The 24,863-nt window shown below is 49.6% G+C and overlaps 1 protein-coding gene across 2 annotated transcripts in view; it reads left to right on the forward strand.

Moving 5' to 3' along the window:
* The window catches only part of TET3 (tet methylcytosine dioxygenase 3), an 87,492-nt gene that overhangs the window by 45,263 nt on the left and 17,366 nt on the right, over positions 1-24,863 (forward strand). For both annotated transcript variants that reach the window (XM_054728024.1, XM_028154370.2), the window contains 2 exons: positions 1,413-3,549; positions 22,458-22,548. In XM_054728024.1, the coding sequence (XP_054583999.1) occupies positions 1,413-3,549; positions 22,458-22,548 (2,228 nt within the window). The remainder of the gene's footprint in view (positions 1-1,412; positions 3,550-22,457; positions 22,549-24,863) is intronic.

The following is a 24,863-nucleotide window of genomic DNA, read 5'->3' on the forward strand; positions in this document are numbered from 1 at the left end:
GAGTTAATCTGGTGTTTCCTCGTGATTAGGTTTGGGCGATAGGTTTTGGCTGGAGTTCTGCGGGACTGGTGTTCCACCCTTCTCCGCAGAGCGTATCAAAAGGCACGTGCTGCTTGCCCGGTATTTGTGATGATAACTTGGCAAAGGTGGCCGTCTCTCAGAATTCCTACTCAGGAATCTTGCCTGGGGCTGTCCTCACTCAGTGCCCTGAAAGTCGGAGTCAAACACTTGCCTTTTTCCCAACGGCTGGCACCTTCCCCTGATGGCACGTTTCCTCCAGGGTCACCAGCCAGTGCGAGGAGTGTGTCAGTGGGCTCCGCTGGCCAGGAAACCGGAATTTAGAATTTCTTAAAGTTACTATTGTAATGAAGTAACTTTGGAGGACAGTGTTTTGAGACCATGTATATATCCTGTGCCTCATCAAGCTTTCACCTGCTAGTTGCAGCATCCACTGGCGGCTTGCTAAATCCATCATTCCTCCTACATTTATATTTATATTTATATTTATATTTATATTTATATTTATATTTATATTTATATTTATATTTTTATTTATATATATATATTTTTTAATTGGCATTCTACTATAAGGAAGAGCTTTCCTCTCTGGAGGGATGAATCTTGCAAACTCAATTCTGCATCTCTGTATTAGCTTTTCACTTGCTGGACTGGGCCCCCTGGACTTGCCCCCTCCCCGCTGCTGTGTGCTTTGGGGGGCATCAGCTTCCTGGGCTTGGGGTGGGGTGGATCTTCCTCCAAGCAGTAATGGCTCGTCATCCACCAGCCTGGCTCAGCATGGGGCAGCACACATGCCGGTCGGGCCATCGGTGTGTCCCTTGGGCCTGGGCCTGGGCGTAAGGAAGCACCGTAACGGGTAAAGGAAAGAGCTGTGGGTTCCTTCCCACTGCGAAGCTACGGCCGACCCCCTGTCCTGGCTAAGCGTGTTCATCTAGTCAAATATGTCACGCATGCTTTACACATACGGCACATTGTTACCTGGTGTGCTCGGGTAGCTTGCTTTCTCTTCTGACAAAATAAATAAATAAATAAAACCAACGTGGCCCTGGTGTCCCCTGGGGCATTGGGAGTCACAGGCCTTCCTGTGTGTCCTTAATAAACGCTTAGTTTCAGGGGAGCCTTGTCAGTGTGATGGGCCTGAGGCTCCAGAACGTCTGAGCAACATTCAGAATTCCGTGCCAGGAGCTGTCAAAGCTCTGCCTTCTCTTTTCGCGGGGGCAGCTAGCTGGGGAAGGAGACGTGGGGCGATGAGCCGGGGTTCGGGGTATATCAGGGGCAGAGAGTTTGCCAGAAAAGCAGGGTTTAGGTGTGCATCTGAGTGGCGGGAAGCAGAGTAAGCTGTTCCGATAGTATGGCTCATCTTTTCCCTTTTCTTCCTCTCTCTCTCTCTCCAGACAGGCTCCGAGCTCAGCCCAGTTGATGGACCTGCTCCAGGTCAGATGGACTCAGGGCCAGTGTACCATGGGGACTCCGGGCAGCTAAGCGCCTCAGGGGCGCCGGTCAATGGTGCTAGAGAACCCGCGGGACCCAGCCTGCTGGGGGCTGGGGGTCCGTGGCGAGTAGACCAGAAGCCCGACTGGGACGCTACCCCAGGCCCAGCTCACACTGCTCGCCTGGAAGATGCTCACGACCTGGTGGCCTTTTCGGCGGTGGCCGAAGCCGTGTCCTCCTACGGGGCCCTTAGCACCCGGCTCTATGAAACCTTCAACCGTGAGATGAATCGCGAGGCTGGGGACAACAGCAGGGGGCCCCGGTCAGGGCCCGAGAGCTGCTCCGCCGGCAGCGAAGACCTCGACACGCTGCAGACGGCCCTGGCCCTCGCGCGGCATGGCATGAAACCGCCCAACTGCAACTGCGATGGCCCGGAATGCCCCGACTACCTCGAGTGGCTGGAGGGGAAGATCAAGTCTGTGGTCGTGGAGGGAGGGGAGGACCGGCCCAGGCTCCCAGGGACTCTGCCCCCTAGTGAGGCCAGCCTCCCAGCACCCAGCGCCAGGCCGCTCCTCAGCTCTGAGGCCCCCCAGATACCTCCCCCAGAGGGCCTGCCCCTGTCCCAGAACGCCCTGAGCATCGCCAAGGAAAAGAACATCAGCCTGCAGACCGCCATCGCCATCGAAGCCCTCACCCAGCTCTCCTCCGCCCTCCCCCAGCCTTCTCACGCCGCCGCCCAGGCCTCCTGCCCCCTCCCGGAAGCCTTGTCCCCTCCTGCCGCCCCTTTCAGATCTCCCCAGTCCTACCTCCGGGCCCCCTCGTGGCCTGCGGTCCCCCCGGAAGAGCCCCCACCCTTTGTCCCCGAGAGCCCTGCCTTCCCCCCAGCAACTCCCAGAACAGAGTTTCCCGAAGCCTGGGGCACCGACACCCCACCAGCGACTCCCCGGAGCTCCTGGCCCATGCCGCGCCCGAGCCCGGACCCCATGGCTGAGCTGGAGCAGTTGTTGGGCAGTGCCAGTGATTACATCCAGTCAGTATTCAAACGGCCCGAGGCCCTGCCCACCAAGCCCAAAGTCAAGGCGGAGGCTCCCTCCCCCTCGCCGGCCCCCTCCCCCGTTCTCCAACGGGAGGCTCCCACACCGTCCCCAGAGCCCAGCGCCCACCAGAAGGCCCAGGCCGCCCTGCAGCAGCACCTCCACCATAAGCGCAGCCTCTTCCTGGACCAGGCCCAGAATGCCGCCTTCCCCGCTCCCTCGGAGCCTCCTGCTCCCGGCTGGTGGGCACCGTCCGGCTCTCCTGTCCCTCGGCCTCCGGACAGACCGCCCAAGGAGAAGAAGAAGAAGCCCCTGGCACCAGCGGGCGGTCCCCCGGGGACGGAGAAGGCCACCCCCGGGGGGAGTAAGCCCGGTGTCCGGAAGCCCATTCAGATCAAGAAGTCCAGGCCCCGGGAAGCGCAGCCTCTCTTCCCGCCTCTGCGGCAAATTGTCCTGGAAGGGCTGAGGCCCCCGGCCGCCACCGAGGATGCGCAGGCACCTCCACCTGCCCCCGCCCCTGCCTCCCAGGGCTCTGCTGTCCCCCTGCCCCCAGAACCTTCTCTTGCGCTATTTGCACCTAGTCCCTCCGGGGACGGCCTGCTGCCCCCTACTCAGGAAATGAGGTCCCCCAGCCCCATGGCAACCCTGCAGACAGGCTCTGCTGGCCCTCTTCCCCCCACCGATGACAAGCTGGAAGAGCTCATCCGGCAATTTGAAGCTGAATTTGGGGATAGCTTTGGGCTTCCTGGCCCCCCGAATGTGCCCGTTCAGGACCCCGAGAACCAGCCAACATGTCTCCCAGCCCCCGAGAGCCCTTTGGCTACCCGCTCCCCCAAGCAAATCAAGATCGAGTCTTCAGGAGCTGTGACCGTGCTCTCAACCACCTGCTTCCATTCCGACGAGGGCGGCCAGGAGGCCACGCCCACCAAGGCCGAGAACCCACTCACACCCACCCTCAGTGGCTTCCTGGAGTCCCCTCTTAAGTACCTGGACACACCGACCAAGAGTCTGCTGGACACACCTGCCAAGAGAGCCCAGGCCGAGTTCCCCACCTGCGACTGTGTCGGTAATTCCTCCTGGGTGTCGGTCGGGAGGGCAGAGGGTTGTGGCCCAGGCGTGGGCCCCGGGGGCTCCGTCTTTCATCGGCAAACACTTCCTGTGTGCCAGCCACCCCGCTGGGGTCTGGGGACACGGAAGTGAGCGCCCAGGCCAGTGGAAAAGACATCGGAGGAGGCTCATGCTGATGCTTTGTGGTTCGCGGCATGTCCGTGTCCGTAGAGGTGGGCACAGATGCTTTGTCACATGCAGATGGAGGTCGAGGCACCACGGAGGCCTTCCTGTGGGAGGTGGTGCTTGTTCTGGAGCCTGAGCTTGGTGCCTGTGAGGGGGTGGGGCTGATTGGGACGGTTCTCGCTCCGGGAGGAGCAAAAAGGGAAGGGCGTGTGTGGGATAAACGAAAGGCGGCCCGAGAGGCAGGCAGGGGCCAGAGCTTGCCGGGCCCAGTGAGCCACGGTTGGGCGTTGGACTTGACCGCAGAGGTCCTGGTGAGCTTCTGAGGGTTTTAAAGCAAGTAAGGGCCATCTGCTTCTACAAGACTCTGCCGGCCTGGGCTGGAGAGGAAGGATGGGTGCGGGGGCCTGTCAGGAAGGTGTCTTGAGCCAGGCAAGAAGTCACACGGGTCTGGACTGAAAGAGTAAAATGGGTTGGAGGGCCTCTGAGGAGGAGGGAACGTGGGGAGGAGGGCGACCCAGGCCTCCGCCTGGGTGGTGCTCCCTGAGAACACAGGTTTGGAGGCGCGGCAATGAGTTCTGTGTGGATGAGCCGGGTTCGAAGGGGCCGAGACACGGGAAGCTGGGCTAGGGGTTGGGGTGTCGTTAGCGTCCAGGTGGTGGCTGGAGCTGTGGTGTGTGTGAGAGCCCTGAGGGCTTGGTTTGTGTCTTGCCTTCCAGCGATCAAGCAGTCCCGGGCCTGCTCCCGTGGACTCCCGCTGTCGGGGGAGGGGGGCGCTGAGGTCACTGATGCACTGGCTCCAGGTCCGCTTTAGCCTCCAGTTCTCTGGTGTTTGTGCCGTGTTCCCTAGACGATAACGTGTGTTTCGCATGATGACCAAAAACCACGTTGATGCTGGTGAGGAGCCTGTTGAGTTCTTGTCAGTGAGGAGGAGCTGGGCTGTCCTGCCCGTCCAGCCTCCCCAGACTCCTGGGGTGCGGGGCAGAAGGATCAGTGACAAGGCCTCACTTGGGGAGCAAGGGAGAGTGGGCCCAGGGCTTCTGTCTGGGAGTGAACACATGTGCAGGGCCCTGCCGGGCGCCCACAGACATGCCCCGGATTGTGGTTCCCACCGAGGGCTAAGCCTGGATCTGCCTAATGAGGATGTGACTTTGAGGGCCCCTTGTTCCCCAGAGTTTGGGAGAGGCTTGTTCTGACCACAGGACGTGGGCTCCCTTTGCCCTTGCCGTGTGTGGATGTACCTGTCCCCGCTGCCGGGGTCTAGGTGTTTCTCCCCCTCCAGGCTAGGAAGTATCCTTACCCAGCACATAGACACAGGTGGTCCTTAATAGATACTTTAATTGTTGGATTCAACTATATGGCCATTGTGTTTGACCAAACTAGCTTTTTAAAAATATGAATTCTAATGCCATCCCTTCTTCATGTATGAAATGGAAGTGATGAGAGTAGCCCCTTTCCAGGGCTGCTGTGAGGAGTAAATTAGTTAGTACGTGAAGCACTGAGGACCGTGTCTGGCGTGAGGCACGCACTCTGAAAGCGTTCGCTGTCGTCGAGCCTGTGGAATGCGATAAGGCAAGAAAAAGAAGTAAAAGCATACGTATTCTAAAGGAATTATGCACGATGCATCAGTCCGTATTGGTTATCTAGCTCTGTGCTGGCTGCTAATAGGAATTAAAATCAAGAGAAATAGTTCACCGCTGAAGGACTTGTGGTTTGTTTGAAGAAACAGTGAAATATTCCGTTGCCTGCTCAGCAGGTGTCCGCCAGGGACCGGTGCTGTCCTGTGGCAGCGGCTGAACCGGGAGAGTCTCGGAAGCACCAGGTGGGGTATCGTTATGGAGGGTGATGTTTTATTTAACAAATTCTCGTTCAGAGTTGGGTCTTGCAAAATGCAGTGAACACAGATGGGGAGAGACAAGAAGGGGGCCCCAGGCTGAGGAGTGCAGGAACACAGTCTGAGGGCAGCAAGGAGCAAGCTATGGGATGTGAGACCAGTGGCACCCCGCGGACCTGACCCCTCAGCGATCCCCTGCATCCCTGGGACCAGATGCCCCCACCCCACCCCCACCCCGCGGCAGCTTTGAAGCTAGTGAGCAAAAGTGTAGGCTGTCAGCACCAGAGAAACCCCGGCGTTGGCCACACGGACAGCTGCTGCCTTGGCCGATGAGAAGGACAGGGGCATTGGGAAGAGATAAAGGGGGCGGAGATTCGAGCCGCCAGTCATTTATTGCTGCAGGCGTGTCTAATGCTGCACAGAATTAGAACCAAGTCTACCAGCTGTGTTGTCAAATGTTAAATTATGGAAGAGTGTTCAGTGAAAATAGCAGGCCCAAATAGTATATACATGATCACCCCACCTAGGTTTAAAAAAAAATAGAGAATAGCAATAATAATGAAACCTTGCTGTGTACCTAACAGTCATCATCTCATTCACTGCTCATAACATGTACTAGTATATGAGGAGGGGATGGTTCGTATTGTAGTTCCATCTCAATGACGAGAGTAAGATTAGATGGGGTAATTTACCCAGGCCGGAAAGCTAGCAAATGGCGGAAGTGAGATTTGAACCCAGGCAGTTGGCCTCTGACCCCGTGTCATACAGTGACTGAAGCGGTTTAGTTGAGAAATGAGTCCTAACTCAAACAGTGGCATGAGGAATGAAGAGGGCCAGAGAAGAAGGGACCCACCTGGAGACGGTTTCTGGAGGTGCTGAGGCTCGGGTTAGGGAAAGTCATCCTGTTTTGGGGGGTCCATGGGGGTCCATCCAGAAATGTCAGGACCCCCATGTCTGGACAGGGCCTTCCATCAGCCGGTACTGGCAGAATTGTCTCTGTGAACTCGGGCTGAGGACAAGGGTTAGGAATAAAGCTGCTCACGCTGGGAGTCATGTCAGGTGGGAACCATCTTCTGCTTCAGAAACTCACCCCTCAGCAGGGACAGGTAGAAGGGTGCAGACTGCACGTCCGTGTAAGGAAGAATTCCCATCGACGTGACAATGAAATTTAGAGGTGCCATTAAGTGCTCACAATAAGTGATCGATAAGTACTATAGAAACAACTTTATAAAAGCATAGAGAGCCCTAGCCGGTTTGGCTCAGTGGATAGAGTATCGGCCTGCGGACTGAAGGGTTCCGGGTTCAATTCCGGTCAAGGGCACATGCCCGGGTTGCAGGCTCAATTTCCCAGTAAGGTGTGTGTGGGGGGGGGGAGGCAGCCAATCAATGATTCTCATCATTGATGTTTCTATCTCTCCCTCTCCCTTCCTCTCTGAAATCAATAAAAATATATTTTAAAAAAAACATAAAAAATAAAAGCATAAAGAGGTTTTATAGCATAGCAAAAGAAGCGTAGTGTTCAAGGTTTATGGTGATTTTTGCCAAATAAGCAGTTTTGGCCAATATGGGCATCACCAGGTAACCAAAAACCCAAACACCAAGAGCGTAGTTTTAGACTTGTATGAAGACCGGGGGTTTTGAAGGTATGGATGGGATTCATATGGACTTGTTCTCTGAATCTGGAAATACTAGAATTAAAGGCACTCTTTGAAGCTTTAAAGAAATAAAAATAAAAGTCGTGAAAGGACATGCCTTACCACAGAAGGTAGTATGATACGTTCAGGTTTGGGAAAACGTAGCACGTGTTGAAGACCTACAGTGAATCATTGCCTCTGAGGCACACTGGAGACCCTGCTGACCACCCCTTACCCATCCTGTAGGCACCGTCAGAGCCAGGACAGTGAGCTGCAGAGAAGGTACCCGCATGCTCAGCACGTGACTGCTGGCGAGGCCCTTGGTAGTTTGTCTGTTCTCAGAAATGGGGGAATTCCCAAGGAGAGCCAGTTCAGGACAGGGGACGAGTCCAGAGGACATTGTAGTGGGAAGAGCATCCTTTGAGATCATCTGCTTATCATCTTGTAGATAAGGAAACAGGTCTGTGTAAACTTCTAAGTCTTGTCCTGATCTCTCTGAGGCACAGCCCACCGGCAGCTGTAAACAGATGAGGAGACAGAGATATTAGGGGCTGCCTGCATAGAAATGCTGTATTTTTATCCGGTTGGTCATCCTGCCCCCCAAAAAAGTAGCCAAAGACCAATATAAGAAAAATAACATCTCGTTGGCCTGGAATGTGGAGAAGGTTTGGCTGAGGGGGGGATCTTGTCCCGCAGAGGTGGCGGACGGCAGAATCCACTGGGTCACTTTGGTATGGGCCACAGTTCTGAATGGGGGACACAGAGACTCATCTGTGTACAACCATGTAAAATCTACTTCCTGTAGTTTCTGTGAGAATGTAACCCTCCCCCCTTGCGTTCAGTTTGAGATAAAAAAGGAACTTCATCGTTTTAAAAAAATGTAAGGACAATAGGCTATTTGGACACGAGTATAAAGGTGGGGAATCTGACTCTGGGTAGGAGGGTAGCAGAAAGAACTTCCTGGAGGAGGTGATGTCTAAGCTGAGTTTTAAAGGGTAAGTAGAAGTGTAAAAGATTAAGGGGGAGAAGGTAGAGTGTTGCAGGCAAAGGGACGTGAAGATGTGGAGATGAGAAAACATGGGGAAATGCAAGTCGTTCTGGCGTGACCGGTGTGTTAGGTGAAAGGCTGGGAGTGGCAGGAGTTTCAGGGGAAGTAGGGACGGTACCAAAGGCAGAGAAACCAGTTTGGAAGCTCAGGCGAAGTTCGGGCAAGAAATAATATGTGCCTGCACTAAGGAGGGCACCGAGGAGGAGCGGGAGGAGGAGGGGGGTGGTAAGAGAAGGAATAAGAAAAAGAACGAAGTGGTTTGGTGGCCAGTTGGATTTGGGAGGAAGGAGGAAGAAGCAGTCACAGGTGACTTCTGAGGTTCTAGGTTGGCTGACCGGGTGGGATGGTGGTGCCGTTCACCGGGATTTGAAATACGGGGAGGGGAGCGAGTTTGGACATGCAGCCGTTGAGATGTCTGGAGGTGTGTACCTGGTTGGATCTGTGAATTGGTGGTTCTTCAGCAAACGGATGGTAGTTGAAGTTTCCATTAGGGACATTTCACCAGGTTGAACATGTAGATGGGGAAGAGACCTGGGAATGCAGGATACTGACACTTCGGGGAGAGAAGGAAATGGGGTGGTGTGGAAGAGATGTGGAAAGAAATTGAGGAGAGGAGAGGTTAAAGGACCAACAGATACATGGGGAGGTTGAGAGGGCTAACAGCACCAGTATTGGAGAAGCGTCAAGATTTAATGCTGGATTCTTCTTTGTCTTACATTATTTATTCTATGTGCACTAGTCTTTGGAATTAAATCCCAGGTTCCTTAAAAATAGGGACTGCCCTGGCCCGGTGGCTCAGTTGGTTAGAGCGTCGTGCCGTACACCAACAGGTTGTGGGCTCGATTTCCGGTCAGGGCACATACCTAGGTTGTGGATTCCATCCCTGGTTGGGGTGCGTACGGGAAGGCAACCCATTGATGTTTCTCTCTCTCTCTCTCTCTCCTGCTCCCTCCCTCCCCCTCCCTACTCCCTCCCTCCCTCCTCTCTCTCCCCCTTCCTCTCTTTTTCAGAAAACTATGAAAATATATCCATGGGTGAGAATTAAAATTTAAAAAATAGGAACTGAATATTGTATTTCTAAAGCATCTAGACTGGTGCTGAGCATATGGATAAGTTCTCCACATATTATTTTTTGGTTAACCAGTCAACCTTATTCTACCTCCCTATTTAAACTCTACAAAGACATCAGATCAGTTTAGGCATGATCCCCTTACCTTTAATCTTTGTCACCAGAGAGTGTGCCCATTGTTACAAAGGTATTTCCGTCTACCACCTGCAGACTTCGTGTGCTACCCAGGAACTTACAGGCAGCTGACCTGAGATTTTAGAGATCTGGATTTTAAAAAGAAGTTCATCCGGCACCCCTGATCCAGGTAGATTTGTGACTGCCGGGAGGTGTCATGCTAGCAGTCACCCACTGCCGTGGAAGTAGAACCTCATTGGTTACATAAGCTTAAGCTGTTTGGCTTGAAGGCCACTAACATTCCATCAGGAACCTGAGGCATTCTATAGGATGGCTTGGACAAAGAAAACCTTTGTGTGATCTTGACACCTGAGTATTGTACGTCAGCTATCGACTGCCTCTCTGTATCGGTGTCATAAAGAGAAGAAATGCCTCAGTCAGTGTCTGTACCTGGCACGAGGGTCCCACTGGGAACGTGTGGGTGCCCTAGTCTCTGTGCAGAGGGAGGGGAGGGTGGGAAGTTTGTTTAGACATTAAGGGTCCCCTTTTCTGTTAGGCAGGAAGGAGTAGTCGTTCCTCCTGTTCAGTATCTCTTGCTGATAGAGAAAAGGATACATCGCATTCTCTCCCAGCCGCGTACAGACAACGGAGTGTCTTTGCCACTTGAACGAGTATCAAGTTAAGTGCACAGGGCAAAGTGCGCATGACCAGTTGGTCAAAGATTGGATTTTTCTTTCCCGAGCTCTACCCCACAGCTTTCTACTCTGTGTTTTAGGAAAAGCTTCACTCCTGCCCTTACTGCTCAAAGTGAGACGTGAAACAGATTTTTCGTGGAGATGGGTTGATCTGTTTTCTTGCTCTGTCACTTTACCTCTATGGAGAAGGAAGAAATATTATACCGGGGACTAAAAGGAAAAAGGGTGACTTAACAGCAAGATAGCAGAATGTCTCTGCCCTGAAACTGGGTGGGGAAAAAAACAAAACAAAAGAAAAGTAGAGGAGAAATTTCATCAACTGAAATTTAGAAATAGCCCCAATGGTAAAACACAAATTTCAAGGGCTGTCTGCCCGTATAAGGTCCATCTGAACGAAAACAAAGGATGACATGGGCTGTACAACTCCCAGGATTGAGAAGCACAATAGTGGAGGCTCCAAGGGGCCCCCAGCTCGGAGAGATGGGCCGGAGACCACCCATCTAGACTCCATGCTCTTTGGAAAGTCGGGGTTGCAGAAGGCCCCCTTTTTCTCTTTGCTCAGCTTCTGAGGGGATGTGGGGTGGGTAGGGATGGTTGGCTGGAGAGACGGGAAACCGTGCCCTAGGAGCTATTGTAACCAAGGGCCAGCATCACCAGACAGAGGCCACTGTGCAGAGAGAAACACTCGCCGAACCACCCACCCAAAGTCCTGCAGACCCTGGGACTTTGTTTTAACTCGGTGTCTTATCAGAATGGCCAGCTCACCCCCAGGAAATAAGCCAGAATCCTCGCATCAGGACGGTACAACCCAACCCTCAACTCACACATTTAGAGGTGTTGGCCCCAACAAACAGAGGGCGTAGAGATGAAATGTCCCAGCTTCGACTGCCCACAGCCAGTCCAATCCCCCCTCCCCACTCAGGCTGCTGAACTTTTGAACTAACCATGGAAACCTCTGCAACCTCCAATTCTCTAGCTTCATTTCTGAGAAGAATTTGATCAGTGTCCAGGTAGAGAGAAGTAAGGAGATTCTATTCATTCTATTTTTTGGCAAATGAGTCTAAACCAGTGGCTTTCAATTGGGGGCTGTTTTATTCCCCCCCCCCCCCCCCCCCCGCAGTGTCTGAGAACATATTTCGTTGTCCCAGCCGGCGTGGTACTACTGGCATCTAGTGGGTAGAGGCCAGGGATGCGGCTAAACCTTCAGCAATGCACAGCACAGCCCCCGCAATAAGGAATCACCCAGTCCAAAAATGTCAGTAGTGCCAAGCAGGAGAATTCCCGGAGACAAATTTCCTCCACGGAAAGATTCATTAACAAGCAGACACACAAAATCCAACACGCAACCCAGTCACATTCTGAGGGGAAAGTCGAGGGATTTAATACAACATTCGTGAGAAAAATCAGAAAATTCAAGAAGAGTTTCAACAACTTATTTTTACCTTCAAGGAAGTGGAATAAAGTGTTCACGGTGAAACCAGACGTGAAGGATGGAGGGTGAGAATACCGTTACGGAGAATCGCAAGAGGAACTGGTTAAATTCCAGGGGGAGCATGCCACCGCACAGGGCACTGGCAGCTGGATTAGAGGCCGCGAAAGGCAGTCAGTCAGAGAAAAAGCAAATCGGCGAGGAGGAGAGACAGGCTTGAGAGGTCACTCCCAACCAGGGAGAGAAAACAGAAACGGGCGTCATTGGGTGGAGATGAGGGAGGGAGGCAGCAGGGATGCCATGCACAGACTCGGGCTGTGGGGATGTGGGGATCCTTCATTGGCCCCCAGCGAAGAGCATGGAATGGACTGAAAAATGGCAAGAGTGAAAGGTAGAATTAAAAACTTTCCTAACATGAAAGAAAATGAAGGAAGATCGACAAGTAATGATCCCGATGAAGTTACTGAATTTCAAGAATGAAGAAGCGCCCACCAATACATTAACCAAGAAATTAAGTTTAAGTTTGTCACACATACTTGGTTTTTCAAACTTTTTTTTATTTCTTTATTGGTTAAGGTGTTACATATGTGTCCTTATCGCCCCATTGGCCCCCCCCCCCACCCACACACCCCTGTTGTCTGTGTCCATTGGTTAGGCTTATATGCATGCGTACAAGTCCTTTGGTTGATCTCTCCTCCTTACCCCCACCCTCCCCTACCTTCCCTCTGAGGTTTGATGATCTGATTGATGCTTCTCTGTCCCTGGATCTGTTTTTGTTCATCAGTTTATGTTGTTCGTTTATGGAATATAATCAAACTTTTTTTTTTTTTACTTAAAAAATACTTTTTTAAAAAAACATTCTTGCCCTAACCGGTTTGGCTCAGTGGATAGAGCGTTGGCCTGCAGACTGAAGGGTCCCAGGTTCGATTCGGTCAAGGGCATGTACCTTGGTTGCGGGAAGCAGTGCGGGTGTGCAGGAGGCAGCTGATCGATGTTTCTCTCTCATCGATGTTTCTAACTCTCTATCCCTCTCCCTTCCTCTCTGTAAAAAATCAATAAAACATATTTAAAATAAATAAATAAATAACATTCTTTTCATTGACATACCCATCTAGGACGGTATGTAAATCGTAAGTGAACCGCTCTCTATGGTTTTACAAAAGGCACGTACTTGTGTAACCACATCCAGATCGAGAAACAACTTCACCAACCCCTTCAGGTTCCCGCACGCCCCACCCAGTCACAGCGCCGGACCCCTGCAAGCAAACTGTGGCCTGCGGACCAAACCTGGCCCACGTCCGTGAGCTAAAAATGATTTTTAGGTTTTTAAATGGTTTTAAAAATCAAAAGAAAACTATCTCCAGATTCATGAAAATTATACAAAGTCCAAATTCCAGTGTCCATAAGTTTTAATGAAACGTAGCCATGCTCACTTGTTTCTGTAGCATCTGTGGCTGCTTTTGCACCACATCAGCCAAGAGGAGGAGTAGCTACGGGGTCTGCATGCTCTACAAAGGCTTAAATGGTTGCCCTTCACATAGAAAGTTTGCTGACCCCTGTCCTAAGGTGACTATTATTGTAACTTTTAATATTGATCAGTTTGCCTGTCCTTGAATTTCATATGTATGGAATCATACATATTTTTTAATATTCTGGCTTCTTTTGTTCAATGTTGTGTTTGTGAGATTCAAGTGTGTGTGTGCATGTGTACGTGTGTGTGTGTACGTGTGTGTGTGTGTGTGTGTGTGTGTGTGTGTAGTTCGTTCCTGCTCATTGCTGTGTAGTATTCCATTTTATTAATTTATCTATTAGATGATTTACAGTCCTTTGGATTGTTTCCACTTTGGGGTTATTATGAATTGTGCTGCTGTAAGAGGTTCTTATATATGTCTCTTGGTACGTGTGTGTGTGTGTGTGTGTGTGTGTGTGTGTGTGTGTGTGTACAAAATAAAAGCCTAAGCGACCATTACAGCAGAACAAACAGAACAACCAGTTGCTATGATGCACACTGACCACCAGGGGGCAGACGCTCAACGCAGGAGCTGCCCCCTGGCGGTCAGTGAGCTCCCACAGGGGGAGTGCCGCTCAGCCAGAAGCTGGGCTCATGGCTGGCGAGAGCAGCGGCGGTGGCAAGAGCCTCTCCTGCCTCCACAACAGTGCTAAGGAGCAGTGAGCAGGTGGGCGGTAAGGAGCGAGGGGTCCCGGACTGTGAGAGGGTGCAGGCTGGGTGAGGGACACCCCTCCCCTGCAGTGCACGAATTTCGTGCACCAGGCTTCTAGTATGTATACGTTTCTGTAGGATATATACCTAAGATGGAAATTGTTCAGCGTTAGCAGGGACTACCCGTTTTCCGAAGTGGTTATAACAGTTGAAGCTCCTCCCAGCCTTGCTCCCTGTGCTTACCAGCAGGTGTCATGAACAGTCTTTTTGCCATTGGGGTAGGTCTACAACCCCATCTCATTGTGGCTTTAATTTACTTTCCCTGATGATGGGTGAGGTTCAGCAGCTTTTCATTTGTCCTCTTTTGTAGAGTCTCTGTTCAAGCCATCTCTCTTCTGTGTTTCTAGCTTTTTCTTATTGCTTGGCAAGTGTCTTTTATTTTTTCCAGATAATGAGTTCTTTGTCGGATACGTGTATTGCAGTTCTCAGAACATTGAGATTAAAAGTTTGACCTAAGAGTGCTATACCCAATAAAATTGGTATGCCCATGTAAATAAAGCCTCCATAAAAACATTTCCAAATATGCAAGAACTCAAATTTTCTGGAGATGAATAAGTAACAGATTGGGGAAGGTGGGGTATGAAGGGGCTGGCAGGGAAGACTAAATGTATTCAAATGTAAAGTCTAAATTTAAATGAGGATATATTCGAATTAGGATAAATTTGTAAATGTATACTAGTTTCATAACTAGGCGTACTTGGGTATAAGTCCATTTTCCCCCCGTAGAGTATCTTCTCTCTGATACCGACACGATGAACAGAAGCAGTACTTCTGTAAGAGTCCTCGGGCTGCCTTGTAAACTGCTCAGAGGGAGAGAGTGACTGGTTCTGTTTGCCAGCTGGGGCTTTGTCTGCCCTTCGTGTTTTCACGGCCTTTCCCAGAGAAACCTGACCACTCCGTGTCCAGGTTGGCTTGGTTTTGGATTTTCATACCTTTTTTCCTAGCTACTGGGATGGAGTTGCCAAGATTTGGTTTGCTGCACCTTCTTGAAAATCTCCTTTCTCTGCCCTTAACTGTAAGTTTTTAGTTTTTCTGATTTGGGACGCAAGGTAGTCACCAAAGAAGCTACATGTGATCCTGTTCTAGTTCCAGGGTCAGACCCTGCATTCAATCCATTACTCTGACTTTTCTCCAGACTATGGAACCTGGCATGGAGCCCAGCAGTTCTGGCGTGTTCTTATGTTCTGTTTTCTGCATGCCGTGTCACATCCTGGTGCCTAGACAGAGCTCTCAGACCCTACCTCCAACACCGACATTCTTACACCTCCTTCCCTGTCTCTCCTCCGTCTCCTTCTCCCCCCCGCCCGCCCCCTTCACAGGCATTCCCCCATAAATCTCTCTGTCTCGTGGTTCAAAATAGTGAATATTTGTAGTAAGTCATTTTTTATTTTTATTTATATATATATACACATATACACACACATATATTGATTTCAGAGAGGAAGGGAGAGGGAGAGAGAGATAGAAACATCAGTGATGAGGGCCCCTACTGGGGATTGATCCCACAACCTGGGCATGTACCCTTGACCGGAATCAAACCTGGGACCTTTTAGTCCGCAGACCGATGCTCTATCCACTGAGCCAAACCGGCTAGGGCAGTAGTAAGTCATTTTTAATCCTTTAGTTGAAAATATTCATTCATTCGTGAAATATTTAAGCACTGATACGTTGAACTGTTCGAGGTACCTTACTTCACATCGCATCTAATACTCAACAGTTCTGTAATGTAGAGGTTATTTCAGCTGCTTTGAGGCTTATAAGGGTTGTAGTCACTTGACTACAATCACACTTGTTTGGCAGAGTCTGGACAACAGCTACCTGTTGAGTTCATATAAGGCACCAAATGCTGCACTTAGACCTGTGAAGGGCGTGAGGATTAGAGAGGCTGGGAAGGGAAGTCGTCACAGGTGCCCAGGTCTCGGTCTGCAAAATCCACGCTCGTTCTGCTGTTCCATGTTAACAGTGAACGTGCACCGTGACACTGGCTTTGGTATTTCTGTTCTCTGCAGAGGCTCTGGGAATCAGGGCAAACAAGCCTGAGGGGTCCACCAGGGTGTCTCAGAAAAGGCGGCACTTACACTGGGCCCTAAGGGATGAGTTTTCCCAGGAGAGAAATAAAGGAAGGCACTGTGGTCCATGACACACGGGCATGCTGCTGGTTGGGTGGAAGGAGCTTGGTGGCCGTTGCAGGATGCAAGGCGGGGAGGTGTGCCGCGATGGCTCCACAGGGGCCCTTGGGGCCTGTGGTCTGGAATGTGGGTTCTGTCTTCCGTTTAGCATGGAGTCGTCAGTAGGAAGTGATATGACCAGATCTCTGTTTGGGCGAGTGTAAGTGGTGGTGTTGGGTAGGATGAGGTGGGAGGAGTGAGACCGGTTAGGAGACCCATGACAGTAATTCAGGCCAGAGCCTGACCTGGGACATTAGGGGGCGGGGGAGAGCCTCCGTCAGCGGAAGCCCTAACCATTAGGCAACTCCCATCAGTTCACTGGGTTGCACATACCATTGCCAAACTTGCTCTTACCCTTATTGTTAGTGTGGGTAATGGCATATACACCTTTATGCTTGCATTTGTGTACATACATACTGATATATGTGTGATTGTACGTGTACTCCAACTAGCCTATGATACATACTACCAGAGGCCCAGTGCACAAATTCCTGCACATGTGGGGTCTGGCCAGCCCGGCCTCAATGGGCGGATCGGAGCCGGGCCTGTCAGGAGGAGGAGACGGTAGGAGGTTGGCCGGTCAGCCCCACCCCTAATTGGTGTGGAGGGGGGGTGATCGGGGGTGGAGCTGGCTGGGAGGAGGGGCTGTGGGTGGTGGGCCGGCAGGGGTGGGAGAGGCCTATCAGGGGAGGGGCCGTGGGAGGTTAGCCGCCAGATCGGGCCAGTTCGCTGGCTGCAGTGGGCGTCATAGCGACCCGTTGTTTCAGCGTTCTGGTCACTGGCTTTTTATCCTCTCTAATAAAATGGTAATATGCAAATTAACCACCACTCTGCTACATAAGCCACGCCCACCAGCCAATCAGGGTGAGTATGCAAATTAACCCAAACCAAGATGGCTACAGCCACAGAGAGCAAGGTTTCCCAGGTAACAGAGCAAGCCAAGCTTTCCAATAGCCGTTGCAGGCCTAAGCCTCCACTCAAGCTACAAAGTTTCAATTATAGAAGGTAAACAAATTCAAACAAATGGCAGCAGAATGGAGCTTGAGAGAGCAGGCCAGGGTTGCCGGCGGCAACAGGGGAAGCAAAGCTTTCCACACACCCTGGCCGGGCTCACCCGCTTAAGGCTACAAAGTTTCAATTGTAGAAGGAAAATAAATTCCAGATACCAGGGCCTCTGCTTGGGTTGCCAGGGGGCGTGGCCGGCCTGCAAACCACCACAGGCCCCTCGCTCAGGCCGCCCCACACCCCAAGGGAACCCCCACCCTTATCTGTGACACCCTTCAGGGCAAACCAGCTGGCCTCCACCCGTGCACCAGGCCTCTATCCTATCTAATAAAAGAGTAATATACAGATTGATCATCACTGCAATACACAATATAGCTGCCCCCATGTGGTCAAAGATCCTGCCCCCATGTGGACACAAGATGGCCACTACAAGATGGCCAGCAGGAGAGGGCAGTTGGGAGGCACCCAGCCTGCAAGGGAGGGTAGTTGAGAAGGACCAGGCCTGCAAGGGAGGGAAGTTGGAGGTGATCAACCCTACAGGAGAGGGCAGTTAGGGGTGACCAGGCCGGCAGAGGAGGGAAGTTGGGGGCAAACAGGCTGGCAGGGGAGCAGTTAAGCATCAACCAGGCTGGCAGTGGAGTAGTTAGGGGGTGATCAGGCTGGCAGGCAGAAGCGGTTAGGGGCAATCAGGAAGGCAGACAGGCAAGCAGTTGGGAGCCAGCAGTCCTGGATTGTGAGAGGGATAACCAACTGCCCATTTAGGCACGATCCCACTGGGAGCTTAAATGGGCAGTCGGACATCCCTCGAGGAGTCCCAGATTGGAGAGGGTACAGGCTGGGCTGAGGGACAACCCCCCGCTGGCTGCAGTGGGCGTCATAGCGACCCGTTGTTTTTATATATATAGATACTGAAACTTGTTTGTTTTCCCACTTAAACTACATAGAGGTCATTTTTTTATCTGGAGCTGCCCAATTCCTTTTTGATAGCTGCTCAGTATTTTATTATATGGATGCGCCATAATGTATTTATCACACATAATGCAATTATGATAGACATTTAGATTTCCGGTATTGTGCCATTACAAATGATGCAGTGAGTATTCTTGTGTGTACATATTTTGCACGTGTGAAAATATAGCCAAGTTCCTAGAAATGAATTCTTAGAAGAATTTGACGTTCTCCGAAATTGCTGGGTTAAGTGGATTGGGCAGTTGTACTTTAGTATATTGCTAAGTTGCTTTCCACGCTGCCCGTTTTCCTAAACCCTCACCAACACAAGGAGTTACCAGACTTTGATGGTGACTCATCTGAATGGTAGAACTGGAACCTTTACCTAGGTTTGAGCCACTTTCATTTCCCTTTGAGAGAACCATTTTTATCCTTTTTTTTTTTTTCCATTTTCCATTTGTGTTATTGGCCTTATTTCACTGTAGGAGCTCTTGATTTATTAAGGAAATTTGCCTTTTATCTGGTGTAAGGTTAAGATATTTCTTCCCAGTATGATATTTGTCCGTTGGCTTGACTTTTGGTAGTAATTACTATAAAATTCTCTTTAGTTAAATCTATCAGGGTTTTTTGTACATGCACCCGGCTTCTAAACTTCATGTTATACGTAGAGAAGAGCTTACCACTTCCATGATTATTTTAAAAACTCTTCCATTGTTTTTTCCCCAGAATTTGTATAGTTTAATTTTTTTAATTAAAAGTTTTCCACCATTTGTAATGTATTTGGGATAAGGTATCAAACTCTCCACACACACACACACACCCACACACACACACACCCCTTGTCCTAACACCATGCATTTAAAAATTCTTACCCTGGCCGTAACCGGTTTGGCTCAGTGGATAGAGCGTCGGCCTGCGGACTGAAGGGTCCCAGGTTCGATTCCAGTCAAGGGCACATACCCTGGTTGCGGGCACATCCCCAGTAGGGGGTGTGCAGGAGGCGGCTGATAGATGTTTCTCTCTCATTGATGTTTCTAACTCTGTATCCCTCTCCCTTCCTCTCTGTAAAAAATCAAGAAAATATATTTTAAAAATAAATAAATAAAAATTCTTACCCTGTTGACTTGAAATGCCGTAAGTTATCTTCCTACGTGTGGGTCTTATCTACCCAGCCCGAGGAGAAGCTTTGTCAGGGTCCAGCCGGTTTTTATCCTGCCTTGTTTCCCCCATGATGTTCTGTGTAGAATAGGTGTGACATTATTCGTTTTACATTTTTAAAAATTGTGAATCCCATACACCGTATAGGAAAGAACACAACACATTCATGCACGGTGTAATGAACAGTTATAAAATGAACACCTGTAACCACCACCTAGACCAGACCAAGAAATGGGCCATTTCCAGTTTCCCCGGCGCCCCCTGGAGGCTCTGCCCATCACATCCCTCTCCCACCCGCAGAGGTAACCTCTCTCTTGACTTGGGACAGCGATTTCCTTGTTTTTCTTTGTCTTGAGGTTCAACCACATGAAAGTGCCTCCCCCCCACCCCCCGCCCTTAGGTAAAAAATTGTTGAATATCTGCAATTGTATATGTCAGCCTGGAAACTTGACCGCCTCTGGGTCTCTAAACAGCCTCGTGTAGTTGAGCCCGGTTTTGAGTGTTATTCAGCGTCGTCTTCCTGCGTTTGTCGCGTGCTGTGCTGCTTTCACTCGCCGTGGGGTGGTATTCAGCCGCGGGGCTGCACGTTGTCAGTTCTCGTTGCTGGGGGTGTGCCCTCGGTTGACTCTGCTGCTTTTCATTTATCCGTTCCCCTGCTGCTGGATTAGGGGCCACTTCCAGTTTGACTACTGCAGTGAATGTTGCTGTGAAAACCCTCGTACCTGTGTGGGTGCACGTGGCCAAGATTTCCTCTGGGACCTGGTCAGCAGGTTAGGGCCCCCTGCATAGTCTTTTTGTTTTTTTTAACTTTTTACTTTGAAATAATTTTACTTTAAAAAATATATATATTTCTTTTATTGATTTCAGAGAGGAAGGGAGAGGGAGAGATAGAAACATCAATGATGAGAGAGAATCATTGATCAGCTGCCTCCTGCACGCCCCCCCACTGGGGATCGAGCCCACAACCCGGGCATGTGTCCTTGGCTGGAATCGAACCTGGGACCCTTCAGTCTGCAGGCCGATGCTCTATCCACTGAGCCAAACCGACTAGGGCTAATTTTACATTTCTAGAAGAGTTACAAAGTTGGCACAGAGAGTTCCTGTATCTCTCTCCTTTACCCCGCTTCCCCTAATATAAATGTCTAACATAATTGTGGTACATTTTTAAAATTCAATTTTTCCACTTCATGTCTCTCTTCTGTCCTAGGACCCAGTGCAGGACAGCACATTGCCTTTAGTCGCATGTCTCCTTAGACATGAAACAAACTTTCCAGCTGTAGTGCAGTATTTGTAGGAAGTTCTTTTTGTTTTTAGGCTTAAAGTATCCAGTCAAAATACTACTTTCCAGAGTTACTGTTACATCATCTTTTGGGTCTTGTTTCTTTCACTTAGATACGTTTATTTAAAATTCATCCATGTTTTTGTGTGAATCAATAGTTTCTTCATTTTTAAAAAAACGTTAGTGAACTTTACATGAAATTAATCATTTTCAGGTAAACAATTCAGTGGTATTTAGTACATTCACAATATTGTACAACCACCACCTGTCTAGTTCCAAAATATTTTCATCACCTCAAAATAAAAACCCATTAAATGAAGCGGTTACTTTCCGGCCTCTGGCGACCACCAAAATGCTTTCCGTTTCTGTGGATTTACCTATTCATATGAATGGAATCATACAATATGTGATCTTTCGTGTCTGGCTAGCATAATGTTTTTGAGGTTCATCCACATTGTAGCATGAATCAGTACTTTTCCTTTCTTTTTAAAATCGTGGTAAAATATACATAACAAAATTTGCCATTTTTCACCATTTTTAAGTGTACATTTTAGTGGCATTAATTACACTCACAATATTGTGCAGCCATCACCACTATCTGTTTCCAAAGCCTTTTTTTTTTTACAAAAAAATATATTTTTATTGCCCTAACCAGTTTGGCTCAGTGGATAGAGCATCAGCCTGCAGACTGAAGGGTCCCAGGTTCGATTCCGGTCAAGGGCATGTACCTTGGTTGAGGATACATCACCAGTAGGAGGTGTGCAAGAGGCAGCTGATCAATATTTCTCTCTCATCAATGTTTCTAACTCTCTATCCCTCTCCCTTCCTCTCTGCAAAAAATCAATAAAATATATTAAAAAAATATATATATATATAATTGATTTCGCAGAGGAAGGGAGAGGGAGAAGGAGATAGAAAAATCAATGATGAGAGAGAATCATTGATCAGCTGGCTACCTCCTGCACACCCCCTACTGGGATCGAGCCTGCAACCTGGGCATGTGCCCTTGACTAGAATCGAACCCGGGACCCTTCAGTCTGCAGGCCGACACTCTAGCCACTGAGCCAAACTGGTTAGGGCTCCAAAGCCTGTTCATCACCCTAAACAGAAACCCCGCTCCCATTAAGTAATAACTCCTCTTTGCCCACTCCTCCCAGCCCCTGGTAACCTCTAATTTTTATCTCAATGAATTTGCCTATTCTAGATACTTCATATGCCAGTAAGTGGAGTCATGCAATATTTTCCCTTTTGTTTCTCTGGCTTGTTTCACTTGGCATAATGTTTTCAAGGTTCATCTATGTTGTAGCAAGCGCCAGACTTTATTCCTTTTTATGAGGGAACTAGAGGCCCAATGCACGAAATTCGTGCAAAAGTATCCTTCCTTCCCCGCCCTCCTGCCCCCCCCCCCCACCCCCAGCTGCCGGGACTGGCTTTCCTCCAGCACCTGGGACCCAGGCTTCCCTCGCAGAGGGAGGTCCCGCCCACCCACCGCAGCCCACTGGTCCGTGGCCTGGGCCTCCCTCTGCGGGGCGGTCATGGGGCGATGGCCGGGCCCCCCGACCAATCGCATTGCACCCGCCTTGGCTGGCCTGGCGCCCGTGGGTGTCATAGTGTGGTCCCGGATGTCGTCCGGATGGTCGTTCCGCTGTTCGGCCCTTCGGTCGATTTGCATGTAACGCTTTTATTACATAGGATAATATTGTATGGCTAGACTACATTTGTTCATCTGTTGATGTACACTTGTGTTGTTTTCACCTTTGGCTCTTGTGAATAATGCTGCTATGAACGTGAGCATACAGGTACTGTTGGGTCCTTGGTTCCAGTCCATATGGGTAGATAACCTGGACTGGAATGGTTGGCTGGCCCCTGGTCTAGAATATGTACGATGATAAACTAAATTCCAACATGGTTCTATACTTTCAAATTTTTGCCAATTTGGCCTGTATGTAATGGTATTTTGTTGTGATTTTAATTTGTATTTCCTGATTTCTCATGGGGTTGAACACATTGTCACGTGTTTATAAGCCATTTTATTCCCTGTTTTATAATGTGCCCATTAATTTTCCTATTGGTGGTTTGTCTTAACAAGTGAATGTTGATGAATTGGTGTCTCCAATGAACGTTTCCTCTGTGTCTCTGCAGAACAAATAGTGGAGAAAGATGAAGGTCCGTATTACACTCACCTGGGATCTGGCCCCACGGTAGCCTCTATCCGGGAACTCATGGAGGAGCGGTGAGTGATGCGCAGGTGTCCAAGGAGAAATGGGCAAGTTGTTAATAGAATGTGGATTTTTCAGCACCTCTCATTTCCATGCCTTGGATAGCAAGGAAGATTGATATTCAGACTGTGGAAGGTTGAATGTGGGGTTCTCACCCCTATTTTTTTTAAAAATATATTTTTATTGATTTTAGAGAGGAAGGGAGAGGGAGATAGAGAGAGAAACATCAGTGATGAGAGAGAATCATTGATCGGCTGCCTCCTGCACATCCTCTACTGGGGATCGAGCCCACAACCCAGGCATGTGCCCTTGACCGGAATCGAACCCGGGATCCTTCAGTCCGCAGGCAGACGCTCTATCCACTGAGCCAAACCAGCTATGGCTCTCACCCCTATTACTTCTGGGTTTCTTTCTATCTATAGGTCTGCCCTCCATCGGTCTCCCTCTCCCCTTTCCTCTCTCTCTTTCTTGAAATACAGTTTATTGAAGAAATGTGGCGGAATGGCTCTATGTCCTATAGTATAGCGTTTCCCACGGTCTGGATTTTGCTGCTAGCTTTCCGTGGTATCGTTCAGCATGGTCTTCTGCCCTCCGTGCTATAAATTGGTAGTTAGATCTAAAGGCTTGGTCAGAATCCGATTGTATTTTCTTTCTTTTTTAAAAAACTACTTTATAGGTGGCATTTTGTACCTCAGCTAGGAGGTGTGTACTGTCTCATCTTTGGCCAGTGGTTGCCTCCTCTGAGTCCTTTCAACATGATCCTGGGTGTCTTGAATAGCTTTCTTGATTTCTCATATGACATGTGTTCTGGGCTCACATTGTGTGTTTATCCAGGAAATCCTGCTTCCTTTTATTGTGGGATAAGAGGGTTCAGAAAACAGACTCTGGGTGCTGGGCATGCTCATTGCCCCTGGGGTTCTCACTGTTTCTGGACCATTTCAGTAGAAAGAGCCAAGATGTGTGTGTAGGTTTTTCACTTTGGTCATCGTTTAGTGATTCAATGCATCATGCATTTTTATTGACACTCCAATTCAAACTCAAGGCTGTAGGGTTTTTACTTAGTAACTGTCTTTTGCTTTTGCTTTTTAAGCAGTTTGTATGGATAGAGACTTTAAAATCTGGTTAGGTGTCCACGGCAGATGTTAAATGCCCTGAGTCCCAGCATATGGAGAGGTGAAACAGCTCAGGGATTGACAGCGTGTGGACACACTGGAGCTGGACCGGCCCTGCCACTTACCGCCAAGTCACTCAGATCCTCTGTGGCCCATTTTCCTTATGTGCAAGGTGGAGACGCTGACAGGAGTGCACACGCTGTGGAGCGCTGTGAGGGTAAACTGGACCGATTGTAGGCAAAACACTTAGTGTTTATTAGCAAGCACGGCATAGAGTGTCTCCCTCATACACACGTACTGACTGCCTTTATTAATAACAAGCATTAGTATTTCAATAGTAAAGGCAAAGATTATGTAGACATGAACATGTTTATTCATATATATGTGGGGGGGCGGGGGGCGGAGGCTGAGTGGTTTGCTCGTTTCCCCAAATTTGGGAACCAAATTTTGTCTGACCAGGGAAGCCAGACGAATCCTGTCATTAATATGGCAGGGAACATGATTTTGAACTAACTCGGAGCATCCCTGAAGGAGGGAAAGGTAAGAGGGATGGAGGACAGGGATCTGCTGTCATCACTCTTCCTTATCCTGTACCATCTGGAAACATTTAATTCTCAGTAGCCCATCAGAGCCCTCGCTGGTGTGGTTCAGTGGCTAGAGCGTCGGCCTGCGGTCTGAAGGGGCCCGGGTTCGATTCCAGTCAGGGCATATGCCCGGGTTGCAGGCTGGCTCCCCAGTAGAGGGCATGCAGGAGGCAGGCGATCAATGATTCTCTCTCATCGTTGTTTCTATCTCTCTCTCCCTCTTCCTTCCTCTCTGAAATCAATAAAAAAATATATTTTTTTAAAAGACCAAGTAGGCCATCAGAAAATCAGGTGACTAGAGACCTTGTCTCTAACTTCAAGCCTGATTGAAAGGGCACCTCTGGGTCCATGAGAACGAAACAGGTTTAAAACAGGGTGTGTGGTGTACACGCATGCCTGCATGTGTCCACACACGTGTGTGTTGCAGTTTGAAGGTTGGGAGGAGGCATCCTCTTGGCCGATGACGTTTGTAAGGAATCCTCACACTAACGTTTGCAGGTTGAGGGCTGTCGGGGAGTCAGATGTACAAGTTTGGCTCTGGCTTGTGTGGCTCAGCTGGTGGGGCAGCGTCCCATTCACCAAGAGGTACTGGTTCAATCCCCGTCAGGGCACATGCCCACGTAGCAGGCTCCA

This window comes from Eptesicus fuscus, chromosome 16 (assembly GCF_027574615.1).
Source record: "Eptesicus fuscus isolate TK198812 chromosome 16, DD_ASM_mEF_20220401, whole genome shotgun sequence".
NCBI classification, from domain to species: Eukaryota; Metazoa; Chordata; class Mammalia; order Chiroptera; family Vespertilionidae; genus Eptesicus; species Eptesicus fuscus.